The 18,513-nt window shown below is 38.5% G+C and overlaps 1 protein-coding gene across 1 annotated transcript in view; it reads right to left on the reverse strand.

The window, feature by feature from the left end:
• Positions 1-6,169: 6,169 nt before the first annotated feature.
• The window catches only part of LOC121920390 (teneurin-2-like), a 307,628-nt gene continuing 295,284 nt past the window's right edge, over positions 6,170-18,513 (reverse strand). The window contains exons 5-6 of the mRNA XM_042447524.1: positions 8,935-9,173; positions 6,170-6,186 (exon numbers count right to left, since the gene is read on the reverse strand). Of these exons, the coding sequence (XP_042303458.1) occupies positions 6,170-6,186; positions 8,935-9,173 (256 nt within the window). The remainder of the gene's footprint in view (positions 6,187-8,934; positions 9,174-18,513) is intronic.

An 18,513-nucleotide genomic window follows, 5' to 3' on the forward strand; every position in this document is an offset into this window, starting at 1 on the left:
AATGGCAGAAAAAAACAAGTTACAAACAACTGAAAGATGTAGAAGAAAACAAAGGGGAAGAAAGGGAGAGAAAGGAAAAGAAAGACAAAACAAGAAAGTTTAATCATTGGACAGAACATGCATGTAAAAGAGAACTGGTAAAAAAATGTGATGAATAAGATCACTATTTCAGCTTTGCTAGTTCTTTTCCTTCTTATCTTAACCAAAAGCAATGCCAAAAAAAATCTTAGATTTACTATTTAACTGGCTCATTCACCTTGACCTTCAACTAAATCCAATTGCAGCCCTTGTAATACAGATACCAGAGGTGGCAGCCAGCCAAAAGCAAATTGTTTTCTGCTACACAGATATAGTTAGCCATTTTTCAAAGATCTTGATATTCTTATTGTTTCAGTGTCTGTATAGTATTCAAATGTTTTTAGTGAAACATATTCCATTTCATGAATGATAAACTTCAGCACTAATGCATGAACTTGCCTCAAACTAGGAATGTATGGTTGAAAAAATATTTATGCAAATAAGAATAAAAAGTAATTATTACAAGATTTTGGGGGGAAATCCAGTTGTTATTTCCAATCAGAGTAAACCAGTTGAATCAATGAGTCTTACATACACATTAATTTGACAGCCCCATTAATTTCATGAGTCTAGTCTAGTGGAGACTGGGTATGTTTTGTTTTGGATTTACTTACATATATCCAAGAAAAGTTATTTTTCCACATACCTTGAGATTTAAATATGTATTTGCTCCTGTTGATTCAGTTCCAGTCATATTATTTTATTTTATAAAACAGAGGACTTCAAAAATATAAGCATGACCCCTGTTTTCAGTTAAGATAAGGAGGCTGATCTGTGGTCCAAAATTCCTTGCCTTGGGAGAATATACCACAGTTCTTTGCTAAAAAGGAAAGGTCCTTTGTCCCTCCCCTTTCTGTGTGTTTGTGTTAAGAAACATACAGCTCTGTCTGTAAATTACTAAAAACAAACAAACAAAGAAAAACACTGCAAGTATGGTCAGAAAGGGTGGGAAGGAAAATTTGTTTTGTTGGTAATTTGAATCCCATCTGCATGCACTAGGCCAAAAGACTTCTATATTGTACTAGAAGTCACCTTTTCACCTAAACATGTATTTGGACATATTTCTTCATTTTCCATGCCGTTTCCATAAATCAGTATGGTGCCCAGGCTCCTGAGGAAGCCAGCATGAGTGTTTGAGTGTTGAACTGCAACTCTGGAGACGAGTTCAAATCCCCGCTCAGAAAACACATACCTCCTCTACTGGTCACCTCCTCTACAGCAGTGACACATTTGCCATGAACACAATTGAATATAATAATTGTCCTGGTGGCGCAGTGGTTCAATGCCTGTACTGCTGCCACTTATTCAAAACCATAAGGTTGCAAGTTCAAGACCAGCAAAAGGGTTCAAGCTTGACTCAGGCTTCCATCCTTCTGAGGTCGCTAAAACGAGTACCCAGATTGTTGGGGGTCAATTAGCCTACAGTTGTAAACCGCTTAGACACTGCTTAGGCAGTATGAAGCGGTATATAAATGAAGTTTGTTTATAAGAGAGTGTCCATTCAAATGCCTTTTAGAATACAGACATATCTCAGTTAACTAAGGCCTGTTACAGACTGCCAAAATAAAGCTGCTTCGGGTCTCTTTGGAAGTATGCTATTTAAATGATGCATGGGTCCTAAGAGTCCGGAGGTCACGTCAAAGCCACACTCCATTCCTAAGCACTGGAGTGCAGCTTTGGTGCCGCTTCCGGATTCTTACGATGCATGCATCATTTAAATAGCATACCTCCAAAGAGACCCGAAGCAGCTTTATTTTGGCAGTCTGTAACAGGCCAAGGTTTCTAAAAAAGAAACTCTTTTTTACAAAGTCTTTTCTGCTCCTCCCTCCATAGCCTATCTTCCTTTCTTCCTTTTCGGCTGTCTAGCTGAGACATCAAAATTCCTCAGTATCTCAAGGTAACAAAATATTTTATTTTGTTAAACATCATTATTTTATTTTATTTTATAGCCCACTTTTCTCCCAAATGGGAACAAAGCAGCTTACATCATAAATTAAATCAAAACAGTTACACATTTCAACTTATTTAAACACTTAAACACTTAAAATATGCAATGCATATTCAAACAGCACACCCAGTTAGTCATCACTCCAACCTGGTCAGCAAAGTCTGAAGGCCCATTTAAACAAGAAGGTATTTGCTTGCCAACGAGAAGACAACATTAGGGGCAAATAGTCTGTACTAAGATTTGTTGTAGGGTGCTTCCCAAGTCATTTACTTATGACTATCATGGCAAGTTTCTTCAGAGGGGGTTTGCCATTGCCATCCTCTGAGGCTGCAAGAGTGTGACTTGCCCGAGGCTACCCAGTGGTTTCATGGACAAGTGGGGATTTGAACCCTGGTCTCCAGAGTCCTAGTCCAATGCTCTAACCACTACACCAGCTATATGGGGCTTTATAGGCCAAAAGCCAACACTGGATTCTCCCCAGACCAGTAAAGCTGTATCAGCAAGGGAGTTATGTGATCCCTATAACAAGCCCCAATCAGCAGTCTAGGTGCATCAATTTGAAATGCTGCTGAAATATCCAAATAGTTTTCAAAGGCAGCCCCACACTGAAGGCATTGCAGCAACCTAACCAGGATGTAATCAAGACATGCTTTACCATGACCAGATCCAGCTTCTCAAGGAATGGGCACAGCTGACGCATTAGTTTTTATGGTGAAAATGCACTCCTGGCCACCACAGAAACCTATGCATCCACGCTCAGGTCAGTTAAAACTAATACAGCACCTCCCTAAACCTTTCTTTAAAACTTTCTGTTTTAAAAGCTTGTTTTAAAAAGGGTTTAGTCTGTCAACAGAAGGACAACAAAAAGGAGACAATTCTGGTCTTCCTGGGAAGGAAGTTCCAGAGTCTACGGACAGCCACCAAGAAGACTCACTCTCACAATGGGACTGAGAGAAGAGTCTTTCCTGATGATCTCAGAGCCTGATCTGGGAGATGTGGTCTGCCAGATAGTTGGCAACTGAGCCATACATGGCTCATATACTTCACTGTACTTTGAATTACACTGGGAAACAAGGTAGCAGCCAATAAACAGTTTTCAACAAGAGCACTGTGTGGTCTCTATAACATGTTCCAGTTACTTGTCTAGCAAAAGCTCTTTGAACCAGCTGAAGTGTCTGAACATTTTTCAAAGGCTGCCTGCCCCAAGTAGAGCATGTTACAGTAGTCCAAACAGGGTGTAACCAAGGCATGTACAACTGTGGCCAGATCGGACATTTCAAAGAATGGGCATAGTTGGCTCACAAGCTTTAATGTGCAAAAGCACTCCTAGTCACCACAAAAATCTGGGCCCCTGCTTCAAAGCTGAGTCCAGGAGTACACTCAGGCTAAAATCCTGTGTCTACATGGGGAGTGTAACACCATCTAACACAGGCTGTATCCCTATTCCTTGATCTGCCTAATGGCTGACCAAGAACACCTCTGTCATGTCTGGATTAAGTTTCAGTTTGTTTCCCCTCAACCCTCATTACTATAAATAAATATATAAATAAATATTTATTTATATCCCGCCTCTTCCGATTGAGGATCGAGGCAGGTAACAACAAAGTAAATACAATATACAACAATAAAAACAACAAGCCCCACAAAACCCTGACCCAACCCTCCCTCCCAACTATAAAATTAGACAGTAAAAAAAATGTTTCAAAAGTACAAACAATACATCAAAGTTAAAAACAAATCACACATAAGAAAAAGGGGGATTCAATTGGTTCTGGACATTATCAATCTTTCATTACTGATGAATTACACTCATTTAGGACCAGGCCAGCCTCCTTGGATCAGGTGGAAAGGAGTTGAGTTGTGTGCCATCCACATATGGATGGCACCACACCCCAAAACTAGACTACCTCCCCCAGTGGTTTCATGTATATTTTAAATAGCATGGGGGATGAAACAGAACCCCGTGGGACCCCCAGGCTAATGGCCAAGTGCTTGAACAGAAGAGCCCACATCCTGGGTCCAATAACACTGGACAAGCAGGAGCCTATTATCCCTGGGTGCATTTTGAAGGAAGCTTTCAAGTGGCCTACAGAAGGTTCAAAATGTTTTTGTTTGCTTATTCAAGGCTTATCTAACTTGCTTGTTAATTTCACATGTGCACACTGTTAGTGTTGAATAAAAGCTTTGTTGAAACATATTGACTTGCTCTTCCTTTTTTTGTGGTATAGGAATCTACCCCTGTTTTTTTCATCTTATTTCTACCTCTTTAATAGAACCATTTTTTTTTTTTTGTTAAAGAAGTAATGTCCAGGAAAATATTTACTTCATTAACTGAGATATACGTATATGCACTGTATGTAGTGCTGGTTTTATTCTGCTGGGGATACATAGCCACACCCCAGGTACAATTTTGAAAATCTTAGTTTTATGAACTCTCAATACCAGTCTTTGCAGGCTATATTTCAAAGGAAGAAACTGACAAATCCATGTCAGAGTATTCCTTGCCTAAGAAAACCCTATGAAATTCATGGGGTCACCATAAGTCAACAGGTGACCTGAAGGTGCATACACACACATGCTAGAATAACAAACTGTAGGAATGGAGGGTATGGATATTTTGTTAGTACAAATTTATTCTCAAGGCAAAATATAGGCAGTCTTATCTTTAATTAATTCAAAGAGAGACTAAGCAAATTTATTTACATACTAAGATGAGGCATTTATAGATTTAACAATCTCTCCTTCAACTGCACTCAGAAACCAAGAGAAGAAGAGATTGTAGGTATTCTTCCTATTCTGTACACATAGTATAATGGTGACATAAGCATCTTATCTTCAACCATATCCTTCTGTCATTTCCTTTTTATTTTTCCAAGCCGAGGTCTATTTCACATGATGGAAGGCGACAAAATAGTCCCAGCACTCTAAAATTCATCAGCATGAGTCTCAACATATCAATTTTCAAGTAGAACAACTTTAAATACATGGCAGGCTTTTAGCTTCTCTAGAAAATAATACTTCTATTGTTTCCAAAGGAAACCCTAAGTACCCCAAATTACCACGCTTTTAACATACTGACGTGTTGATGGCCTGATGCTTTTCCAAGCTGAGAGTCAGATTGACAGAAGTCAAAGTAGTTTAGAGGAACACTTAAAACATGGCATTTTGCATTTGGCAAAAATTACTGCAGTGAAAAAATGACAAGGTGACTTTCTAATTCTTTAAGTTTGGCAGGGAAAGAAAGAGCTAAAAATGAATTTAACTGACAAATACTTTTATCGCTGCTCTTGCTATAAAGAAGAAGATAGAAGAACAATAGGACTTGTGTCGTATGCTTTATTCTAACTATTAAATGCAAAATAGGCTGTGGTGGATTGTTGCTGTTTTGTCACTGGACCTTAAAAATGACTGGTTTGAAATATACAAAAGCCCAGACTCAGAATTTTCACAAAAAACAAACAAATTTTGTTTAATTTAGCACAGGTCGGAATATCTGAAATATCATGACAAAAGTTTTCCAACAATATGATGATGCTTGCAGAAACAATGTGAGGCAATATATGTGTACAGTATATGCATGGGCTTTCAGGTTGCTTGTTGACTAATGGGGACCTCATGAATTTCACAGGGTTTTCTTAGGCAAGGAATACTCAGAGGCAGTTTTTTGTGGGTTTTTCAGGTATTCGGCCATGTTCTAGAAGAGTTTCTTCCTGATGTCTTGCCAGCATCTGTGGCTGGCATCTTCTGAAGATGCCAGCTACAGATGATGGTGAAACGTCAGGAAGAAACTATTCTAGAACATGGCCACATAGCCCGAAAAACCCACAAAAAACTATGGATGCTGGCCATGAAAGCCTTCGACTTCACTCAGAGGCAGTTTTGCAAATTCCTTACTCTGAAATATAGTTTAATAGCACCTGGTATTCATTGATGGTCTCCCATCAATGTATTAAGCAGGGCTGACTCTGCTTAGCTTCCAAGATTAGATAGGATCTGGTGACTTTAAGGTATTTAGGTCTCATGTGTGAAGAACAGGCAGTATATGATAGCAGGACTGGTAAATCCAATCACACTGGGAAACCTCATGCGGTAAGTGTTTTATTTAACCAGCACAGCAGCTTTCTTGGTGCATATATAAAAGTGTCACAAATTTGATTTCACTACAAATGAAGGAAAAAGAGAAAAAAATAAAACACTTCAGACACTAACATAAAAACTAAAATCAAAACCTCCTCTATAAAAGTGATTATGGTTTCACATCTTTAGCATTTTTTTTACTGATTTTTTGCTTTGAATTTTCTATTACATTGAAAGCAGGTATATTTTTTGTTTGTTCAAAATACTGTTTAAAAAAAAAAGCTGTAAGATGGTACAACACTGACAGATGAAATGCTTCCAAGAAAAAGGAGTTCTTGTAGAAATCCTTCTTGGGAGGCAAAAACAAGCACACATATACTAGTGCATAATGTATTTCATAATGTATTTATGGCATAGAAAGCCTGTCTGATCATTCCATCATAGCTGGAGCCCAGAAGCTAGGTGCAGGAGCACTCTAGAAGCCTCCCCTGTAAAGTACTCAAGTATGTGGGCACAATTTCCACAGCTGAGGTGAAGTTCCAACTTATTTGCAGGATCACCTCCTTCCACATAATCCACACTTAGGTCCTCTTGGGAAAAATCTATTGCATTCATTAAAAACAAGGTTGGCCACAGGCACCCAGAGGACCTTCTCATTTGCTGCTCCCAAACTATGAAATGGCCTGTCAGGAGAGATTCGAAACATTACCAATCCTGACAGCTTTAAAAAGGCTGTCAAGACGAAACTCTTCTGACAGGCCTTCCCTTAATAACACGTTGTCTCTGAATAACCCACCTGATCTTTCAGGGATGTGATTATACGGAAGACTTACCCATCTTCTTACCGCAGACTGTTTTGTTTTTGTTTGATTGTCTTGATTGATTGATTAATTTGATAGTATTTTATTATGGTATTGTCTTGGAATGGAAGGAACAATGGGTATTTTGTGATGTATGATGCATTTGATATTATATTTTATCATTGTTGTACACCACTTTGATTCTGAGGGAGAGGTGGGATAAAAATAAATTATTATTATTATTATTATTATTATTATTATTATTATTATTATTATTATCAATTATTATCATCTACGTATCTTTGGTCTTAGTTTACATATCCATGCTTGTCTCTTCCCCTGTTCTGGAAGGTGCTCTGAGGTGCTAGAAGATAGCAAGGGAAAATGAAACATGACTTTTGCCAGCTACCTAGTAAGAATGGAGTAGTTGAACTAGTCTAAGGAAGTTGATGTACAATTGTACAGGCAGCTGTTAAAAATATTTATATAAAGGATCATATTTAGAGCACCTATATGATTACCCACATACAGAATGGTAGAGCTATAAGGGACTCCAGGGGTCAACCAGTCCAAATCCTTGCCAGTACAGGAATCAACCTTGTACATGCCTACTCAGAACTGAGTAACAGTGTAATGAGATCAGACAAGCCACTCCAAAACTCTGCCTTGGGGGTAGGTGTTGCACTTACTATACCACACAAATATTGAGTCTTGATCAATTTATACGCTAGAGGTGAGGACTAGATATGTGTTTTTCTTCTACATAAAAAAGATGAGCAGTGCAACCTTAAACATGTTCACTTAAAAACACTTCCCTCTATATTCAGTGGGGCTTTCTACCTAGCAAGGATATCTAGGATCCTTGCATTTGGATCTAGAAATGGGATACAAATTATATAGCTAGTGATATTTTTATGGAAAATTCACTCTCTAATTTTGAATGCCATTTTATATCGAATATTTTTTTTTATTTGTCCTACATGTCTTTGCCCACAGAAAAGCTATTTTGGACTAATTTCTCCACTTTTCACAGATAAACTGTGTCAGAAGAAAATTGCATAGGTACGTGGAGCTTGCTGCATGCAGTCTAACATTTGAACATATTCGATAACTGGGACACTGTTCCTACTATGTAATCAAAGAATTAAAATTGCTGGAGCTAAAGAAAGCTATAGAATTTGCAAATTTATGGCTGTCATTAAAATTATGGTGGAGGTGGGAAAAATCTCATTGACTGCCAGAATAGCTTGATATAGTAGACTTAACATCTGAGGACACTAAAAGAAAGATCAATACCAAGACCAGACAATAGTAAGGAACAAGCTCATTCAGAAATAAAGACAACACACATGCTAACAATGAAAGGGCATGGGACTGCTAAATCAGTGCCACAGATCATGACATGATGGCACAAGAACAAAAGTTAAACAGTGACCTTATATACATAAAATTTATCTGACAAATTTCAGGTACTGTGTGGGGAAAAAACATGACAGTAACAAAGACATAGTGACTATCTTCCAATGCCATCTGAATACAGTACGTGTCTAAAGCAGGCCATCTTTTACTTGAAACCAAAGGAGAAAGAATGCAATTTTCCCCATCAGAATATATAGGAAATTATATCGTCAACACTTGGACAACAATTTTATTCTTGCAACAAGTCTGCCATCCAGTCTCTGGTGATCTTATAAAACACAGAAATGAAGGAATTGGGTCATCTGATCAATCCAACATCTTCTGTAATTTCAAAATAATACAGATATAGCAAGAGGAAGAATTTTATCAAGACGTAACTAATAGCCAAACTATTAGGGAAAATGAACAGAGATGAGAGCAAGCAAATACAAACTATTGTATTAAAATTAAGTTAGAACCCTTAGCCAATTCTCTCTCTTCAACATCCAACCAATCGTCTGAGAAAAGTATTTTGGAAGTAATACACTTGTATGTGAGTACAGTTGGAGGAGTGGGAGTAAACAAGTAGAATAACCAGAAGATCAAAACACATTTGTTCAAAGTTGGACTTACCTATGAAATAGGCCAGCAGAATGGCAAGTAGGACTGCAGCAGCGATAGCTGATAAAGCAGCACATTTCCAGCTACAGTACTTGGAGGGCTTTTTTAGCTTGAATGCATTTCTGGAGAAAGTATTTCTAGGTAGCAGTCTGGGAGGTGGTGTGTATACTGTTCCTGAGGTCAAAGGATATCCAGGGGAAGAACTGCTGAATAGAGGAGTTGTACCAGAAGATGTTTTGAACAAAAAATGCCTGAAATGAAGATATATTTATCATAGTTAGTAGAGGCAGCCAAGTACATAACTTACATATTTTGCAATTTAAAAAATAGAATAGTAGCAAAAAGAAAGAGAAAGGGACATTTCACTTTCTCCTTATACCTAGTTTTAAAAATGAGAATAATATCTGAAAATTATTGGGAGGAAATATATACATCTTCAAATAAAACCAGGCATTTCAAATTGATTTGAATCTGATTTCGATATTAAAAGATTGGATATAGGCTGAGTCTCCCTTATTCAGTATTTGGAAATCTGAAGTATTCCAAAATTATCCACATTCGTGGCTGAGATAATGGAGATTATCACAAGGGGGATGGGATCGCTCCCTCTTCGTTATCCCATCCATGACCTGAGTGAAAGTGATTGCCCAAATCACTTTCACACTGTAGCCTGCTGAAAAGCTCTTTCAGCCATCATGGTATTAACAGCCAGATTTTTCCATTAATACAAAAGACTGCAAATGACAGCAGTCTTTGCCAAATAAGTTGCTTTCATGCATAGTCTGTTTTATAGAGTTCCTTAGATTGTCTACCATTATTACAACATCATCCGCGTAAGCTTTGACTTTATACTCTTCCCCTTTAACTTTTGTACCCTTGATTATGGATTTCTCTCTTAATGAGTTCAGTAGAATTTCTAGTGACAAAAGAAATAACGGGGGAAAGAGGACAACCCCGTCTGGTTCCTTTATTTATTTGAAATTCAGGGAGTCTCTCACCGTTTATCTTAAGGAAAGCTTTTTGTTGACTGTATATATGCTTTATATTTTCAATAAATCTATTTCTCAATGTGCATCCTTCCATAACTTCAAACATAAATTCCCAAGAAACTGAATCAAAAGCCTTCTTGTCATCTACAAAAATTAAAGAAAGCTTTTTATCAATATTAATAACATAATACTTGAGATTATTCTTGTATTATTTCTAATTCCGCTGTCCAGCAGAAACCCATCTTGATCCTCATAAATTATAGTTGATAAAAAAAATTTCATTCTATTGTAAGGAGGAGGAACAGCAGAGAAGAGGAGGAGGAGGAGGAAGAAGGAAAAGGAGAACAAGAGGTAGCTGGCTTCCCTGCCAAGTCATGTGCAAGTCATGTGTGAAAGTTCTTTCCGCAACTGGGTGGGAAAGACGGGACAGGGACGGGACAATGATGTACCATCCATCATGTGATAATCTCCAATGACACTGTTGCTTTCTGATGGTTCAATGTACATAAACTTTGTTTTATGCACAAAATTATTATGAAATATTGAGTATAAAATTATCTTCTGGCTATGTGTATAAAGCATATATGAAACATAAATGAATTCCATGTTTATGTTTGGATCCCATACATTTCATTATATATATGAACATATTCCAAAATAAAAAAAACCCTCCAAAATCCAAAACACTTCTAGTCCAAAGCACTTCAGATAAGGGCGACTCAACCCATACTCTGATTGAAAAAAATGACATTGTTACTGTCATTGTCATTGTCATCACCACCACTACCACAACTTACATATCTGACTGCTAAATGTCAGCCTAGATTTAAAAAACAAAACAAAAACTAGATCTGAAATATATTCATGCTTGTGCACTGGCAAACTACCAGAGTTATAGACTGACATAAAATGAAAAGAATCTGAAAGCACATAATCCATCCTGCTGAAATTAAAAATGGTTGAACCAGGAATAACTTGCAAATATGGTGATTTCTCAATACAATTCAAAGCATAAGAAACAATGACTGGATTTCAGTGGAAGACTATATTGCACTAACAGCATAACAGAAACCAGAGAAAGCTTAATATGAAACTAGTTCAGACTCAAAAGCCAGTGTAATGCAGTAGTTCCCAACCTTCCTAATGCAGTGATCCTTAATATAGTTCTTCATGTTGTGGTGACCCCAACCATAAAATTATTTTCGTTGCTACTTCATAACTGTAATTTTGCTACTGTTTTCTGATGGTCTTAGACAGGGGTAGGCAATCTTTTTGAGCCGGTGGCCGGGTTGCTGTCCCTCAGACAACTGGGGGGCCGAAGCCAAAAAAATAAATAATTAAATATTTTTTAAAAAATTGAAATAAATAAACAAACCGGGACAAATGTAGAACAACATTTTCAAATAGTGGACACTTTTTTAAAAAAAAGTGGAGGACACGCAAAAAAAAATTGCTGATTTTTAAAAAAATGTTAATATAAATGCATGTTTCTGAGGCGTCTATAGACAATTGCCCCCCTTGCCCCTGCGCATGAGAGGCCAAAGGCCCCGGCGGCAATCGGCGGCAGGACTGGGCTGGGGCCGGTCCCAAAGCCTCGCCGGGCCGCATCCGGCCCGCGGGCCTCAGGTTGCCTACCCCTGGTCTTAGATGACCCCAAAGGGCTCTTGACCCATACGTTGAGAACTGCTGGTGTAATGAGTTACCAAAGATTTTAATGTCCAGGCAAATGCAATAAAATAAGGTTGGATCCAGATGCGGACATTCTGTAGCTGTACACATCTGAACTATTTCTGAGATCTGAACAATATTTCCCTCCTCTTTTTTGGCACTCCTTGGGAACTCCATGAAATACAGTTTGCCCTCCATATACGCGGACTTGCCAAACGTGGATTGGAGCATACACAGATGACAAGCTTGCAAGGGGGGGGTATTGGCAGAGGAGGAGGAGGAGGAAGAAAAGGAAGATGAGTGGTGGTAGGGTAACAGAGGGGGATAAGAAGAGTAGCAGAAAATGGAGGATGTGGGGAAGAGGAGGAGGAGAAAGAAGGAAAAGGAAGAGGAAGAGCAGAGAAGAGGAGGAGGAGAAGGAGGAGGAAAGAAAAGGACAAGAGGTCGCACTGCGGTGGAGGGGGGAAGAGAAAGAGGAGGAAGGCAGAGAAGGTGAGTGAAAAGTAGAAGGAAGAGCCACAGCAGTGGCAATGGAGGAAGAATAGGAAGAAGATAGAAGAAAAGGAAGAGGAGGAAGGAGGAGAAGGAGGAGGAAGAGTCTTGGCAGCGGCGACAGGGGACGAAGAGGAGGAGGAGAAGAGGGGGAGGAGGCATGGAAGAAGAGGAAGAAGAAGTACTCCCTGCTGTCTGCCGCAGTGAAAATGGCAAGACCTGCATGGGGGAGGGAGAAGGGGCAAAGTGTCATTGTCCTCAATGGTGGCATAGCCACCATTGAGAACTATGGGACTTCAACATCCACAGATTTTGGTATCTGCGAGGGGATCTGGAACAGATCCCCCAAATATACTGAGGGCCCACTGTACTCACACATTTTCAATACCAGCCATTGAAAAGTTTCTTTTTTCACCCATTCTGCTGTGTCCTGGAACAGGTTGGAGAAAGATTTCCATGTATCTGTGTGTTCCTGTAGTACATCTACCCCCTGCAATGGGGTAGGTTACAGGGCCAAATATTTATGAATCAAAGGCAACAGAACACTCTGCTCCGACCAGTGGTAAAAAGGAGAAAGAAAAGATGTTCTGATTGGAGGTGGAGACAGCACAATTTCAGACCTCCTAGGAAATCTAGCTCTACATGTCTAAGAAAATTAAGAAAATTATTATTTCTTGTAAAATATATATCTTTATGACATTTATATTTGTCATCCAATTACAGTATTTTCAAGGCAACTTATAAAGCATCAAGATTGCAGCATTCACAGACATTGGAACAATGATACTGGTTCTTTGGGCATTAGGTTTAATCTGTTCCTTTTTTCTCAAAAAAATCAATGCCTCTGTCATATGATGCTTTGCACTTCAGAAGATGTCAGATTTGAAGTAGGAATGAAAGACAGGAAAGTGGAGTCAATCTGTGTAACAGCACCATTGAAATGGAGTACTAAGTATGAGTCATCTAGAAAGCAAGTAGCTCACATGGGAAGCAAGCAGTATTCTTTGTGCTGCTGAAGCTGTAATTCTTTAGGGCAGCAGCATTTCTTTGTGAAAGTGAGACAGGACTGATGTCTTGGTTATTCTGGCAAAGATGCAGTAAACTGCACATTAACCAGGTTTTGCAGTGTCTAAAAGCAAGTGAGTTTATGACAGTGATTGGAACTGTGCTATAGAATTTTGAAAAACAACACTTCTAGCTACAGAGCACAACCTTTCTTGGTTTACAAAGGAAGGAAAACCAAAATGGCAATATTTTCTTAGAATTATACCAGCAGAACTTGAATTCAACGAAGAGTCTGTTAAATATGCACAAGTTTATAGCCTTTTGCTATTGCTTCCCTTTCCCCTTGAAATAGCTTTACAGTACTGAGCTGATGAACATATCCATTTAAGCCTGGTATAGCCTGCTGGCTTCTGGCCTCACAAGGCTTACAAAACAGTAGTGAGTCACATGAAGACTGCGTCCCTCCTTCTCCTTCTCCCCTTCTTAGAAGCTATTTCCCATCTTGCCTATCTTTCCACTGAATCAAAGATTAGCATTATAAATACATTGTATCTATTGTTTGTGAATCCACTTTACATTACAATTCAGATCCCCAGTATATGAGGTATTTCGTATGACAATTAATGTTTCTTTTGAAAGAAAGTCTTTCCTGTCTTGATGAAGGGAGATGTTCTCCTTTAGGGCAGGGAGGGGAGAAGAAATGATCTAGCAGATATAGATAACTGTGTGAGAGTCAGGGGCTGATTTTTCTCCCAGATCCCCCACATGGGTCAATCCTGGACCAAGCCCAAATGCCTCTGTTTCCTCAGCAGTCACTCTGAAAAATGACAGGAGGAAGTAAAGATCATAGCTCTTCCTAACACCATTTTTAGAGTGATCCCAGAAGAAATCAGAGGTATATGAAGTAGTATGAGTTTGTGGGGTGTTTGTAGGGTGGGGAATATTTTTGCATATTTTCATGCATTTTGATGATGATGGTAATGAAGAGTTGCATGATTCTGCATGTTCTGGAGTAGTTTTCTGCAAGCAAAAGGTAAAGGATTCCCCCTGAAATGAATATCCAGTCATAAGCAACTGTTGGGAGTGGTGCCCATCTCCGTTACCAAGCCGACAGAGACAGCGTTGTCCAAAGATGGCTCCGTGGTCATGTGACCAGCATGACTGCATAGAACGCTGTTACCTTTCACTACAGTCCATTCTCGTGGGGATTCCGTTCCCCCCACCCACAAAAATGGAAACTTGAAGATATTCAAGCCCCATAGACTTAAATGGGGGGGGGGTGTTTGTGAGTGGCTGCAGGCATGCACCTTGGGTGTGCACCCAATTTTAACCCCCTGCGTTTACTCTTCACGAGTAAGTGAGGGTTGCGAAAATGGAGGGACAACTGCACTTGCTATTTTACATGCTTTTAAATTGCTACATTGGCAGAAACTGGGACTAGTGATGGGAGCTCCCTCCATCACACAGCATGTGATTTTATGAAAGACTACCCAGAATTACATTGGAAATTGGAAATAGGGGCTATTGGGGCTTTGGGGAACTGGTGAGAGGTTTAAGGCGCTGCAGAAAGGGGTCCAGGGCCCCGCTTTGTCCACTCCTAATTTAGGATGTCCATAATTGTTATACTCCAGTTATGGCTGTTCTAATCTTAGTACCTTTGTAAGAGCTAGACCCAATTCAATATCTTGTCATCACTCCTGAATCAGATAAATATTTGGATTTGTGTTATTATTTGGACTGCCTGCCTTGTTGATGATGTTGCCTTTCCATATTTTATCAGGGACCTTGCAAGCTGATTTAGAACACCTTGATGTTTAAGTAATTAATGTTACTGGTCTGACAAGGATGTGTGTGATGGGATATTAAGAAGCCCCGACAAGAGTTTCCATAAGAGAGTGTTTCCCACATCAACTTTCAAGAGCTTTCTATGTTAGAAAGAAGCAATGAGTGGATGGTAGAGAAGAGGTGTCAAAGAGTCTTGAAGAAAGTTATGGTTACAACTTATAAGAACTTCTCATAAAGATGATAAAATTCCCTCACAAAAGCATTCACAACAAGCAGTGGGCTTTCCAAACAAGACCTGAACCCAAAGGTTTCCAATACTCTACAAAGCTGACACTAGAGAAACTGATGAGACTCACAGATATTCCTATCAATTGCTGAAATTCTATTTTGTAAAAAGAAGAAAATAACATAGGTAGAAACATGAACACATTTCAGAACATTAGTTTCACATCTGGAAAAAAAGAAGAAGACAGTGATAATGCCAGTATTTTGAATCTTCATTGCCTCATGTAGCATGAAAAATGCTTTGAGAGAAGGTCATGGAAAATGGGGCATGCATTCTAACTCCCTGTGACCTATTTTTTAAAATATATATAAAAAATGGAGTTGCATCCTCCCACATTGCAGGCAGCTCACACAGTTCAATGAAGTCACATTACAACTGCCAGTATGAAAAGACAGATACAATAGTGTAACCATAGGAAAGCTTTAAAAAAAAAAACTAATTCATGAATTGATAACATGCAAAATAAAAAGCTTATGTATGTATGTATGTATTGGCTTTTTAAAAATGAAATTATTGTACTCAATGTTCTAAGTTCAAAGTTAGGAAATAAAAGATTTATACCATAAGGAGTAAAAGCTCCACACAAATTTAGCCACCTGCACTACATATACTGGGAATCTACAGCTGACAATGAATCCTGAACCTGTATGTACACATTAAAAATAATCATAATCCATTACTATCTATAAGCCCCAACCTGGCACCTGCCAGAAGTGCTAGATTATAACACCCATCATCCTTGACCATCAGTCATAATGACTGAGGCCAATGAGAAACTCAGTCGAAAACATTTAGACAGTCCCAAGTACAAGGAGACTGGCATATACACATGCATGCCTTTCCTTTAATTACTTATGGAGGAAATTGTCATATGTGAAGCAGCTTATATCCGGTAAAGAGAGGACTGGGATTCCATTTCAAGTGCATGCCTTTAGATAGATGAACATATGCACAAATATGTTGTTAAGTACAACCATATGGAGTTGCCTGCCCTTTGTCCATACAAGCATATGCCCCAGACACAGACTGACACAATTTGATTTTCCAAAGGTTCCTCCAGCCTGTAGCATACAATCAATATTCAAATAACTGTTCACTATTTAGTAGCCAAGGATATGTAATTAGGCAGAGAAAAAATTAAAACCAACACCTAAAGATAGTCCTGACACTTAATAACTACTCAAGCATATTCTGAAGTTTGTCAGGAGCACCTTACATTTTAGAAACACACTCTCTAAAATGCACAGTCATTTATTATATTTTAAATGTTGACTAAATAGCCCCAGAGACAAGGCTTTTTTTTTTTAAACATAATGCAAGTGTTAAGACAGGCTGTCATGTGAGATGCTTAAAATCCCAGGATAGGTTGTCACTGCCATCTTGGATCTCTTAACACCAACACAGTTGGACACCCAGAAGCAGTGAGAAAGTTGCCTGACAGGGAAGTAGCATGTTGGACTGAAAGGCAGGTGCCAGCCTTTAGGCATTTTGTTCTGTCAAAGCATAAAGCTGAACCTATGGGGACATATGTATGCCAAGAATATATCTTAAAATAGATGGAGGAACAATGCAGTTGCTGTTGTAGTGTCATACAGTTACATGAGTGTTAACACTTTTCATAGAACTTGTTCGTTTTCTACAGCGATACTGAGTTTTCCCTACATTGAGGGAAATGCTGACACTGGCACTCTTGTGACCTTCTTCCCTAAATATGGTAGGGAATTGCCATCAGAGATCAAAAAGTTTGATTTTTGCCTCAAGGAAGTCCCAGATACATTGTCATATAGCAAGGCCTAGAAAATCAGCCAAGACAGAGACTTGTTTTTCTAATTCATAACACAACACATGCTTCTATTGCTTGGATCATGTGGGCTCTAATATCTGACATGGGTGATGCATCTAAAGCATGACCAGTTACCTTTATGAGCATGCTGCAATGAGAATCAACCTGCTACTTAGTTACATAATGTGTATATTAAGGTTGCATTAACCTTGCATCCAGAATTAATTTGCTACAAAGCACCTAGATATGATGTATATTACAACAGACATGATGCTCCTGAGGTGTGATAAAACAGCATGTGATAAAAACAATCTAATTCTGCAGTTTTGGACCACTATCAAGTAACACATATACATATGAATGAATGAAACAAAAATGAAAAAAATTGTCATCAGACTTATTTCAGCACTGAATGCAGTGAACCAGCAAGCCTGCATGTATCTACAATGAGTAGAAGTGTTCCAATGTGTGTCAGGCACAAAAACACCATTAAGCTTTAGACAATTCACTCTTTAAACTTAAGCTGAACTTCTACATCTGCAGATTTTTTTTTTTATAAGAGCTACTAGATTCCCTCTGAACTCATAGTTCTGAGGGACAACAGCTATACCATACATTTGTTTTTAACAGTACTCAGAATGCTAATAATATGTTGCTCTTCTATTTTTTTTATTATATTTGCTTCTGAATGAGGAGAATATTAAAGCTCCTTATGTTAATGAGTTAAGCCTCATAACCTGAGAGAAGGGCACACTCTCACACTTGTTTACATATCGAGAAAGACATGTGTTTCTTGACTGTTGGAAATATTTTCAATAAGTAAGGCAAGCCTTTCCACCTCTAATATACTCTTCATATTTAAAAGCTCATAGTTAAGTGTTTGACACACACAGGCCAATATCAAACCAGTTAATCCAAATAACACCTCCTCTCACTTCCACACGTAAAGCTGTAGAACTCATCTATTCATTCTGGATAATATGATCAGAAGATTACATACGTATCTAAGAGGCTTTAGGTGGAAGGCAATAACATTAATTTTAGATTGATCAGCTAGCCACCTTCAAAGAGCTGTGAATGGAGCCTAGATTAGGGCTAGGGTTTCAATAGTCAAAATAGATTTGTTCATTTCACTGCTTCTAGTGCCAAACAGTTAATGCTTTAAGACTATTTCACCATGTTTAAAGTGGCAAATGGTGATCAAGTCTTTCTCTCTCTCTCTCTCTCTCTCTCTCTCTGTGTGTGTGTGTGTTTAGGATTTTTAATTATGTTAGTCAAAGTTCGTATGGACACAAAAAAACCTCTCTGAATTATTCTCTGAATTAATTCCCTCCCCTGATCTACATCTAATTCATGAGTACAGGTTCAATATCCCTTACCCAAAATGCTTGGGAGCAGAAGTGTTCTGTATTATGGATTTTTAAAAAAAATTTTTTTTGCATATATATATATAAGAAGACATAGTAAGGCTGGAGAGAGAGGATCTGTGAAATTGAAGGGTGTGTGGATTCCTGCCACTTCACAGATCCTCATTTTTTTCTCCAGCAACATCTCTCTCTCCATCTTCAAAAATACAGTACAAA

Source organism: Sceloporus undulatus, chromosome 2, assembly GCF_019175285.1.
Source record: "Sceloporus undulatus isolate JIND9_A2432 ecotype Alabama chromosome 2, SceUnd_v1.1, whole genome shotgun sequence".
In the NCBI taxonomy this organism is placed as follows: Eukaryota; Metazoa; Chordata; class Lepidosauria; order Squamata; family Phrynosomatidae; genus Sceloporus; species Sceloporus undulatus.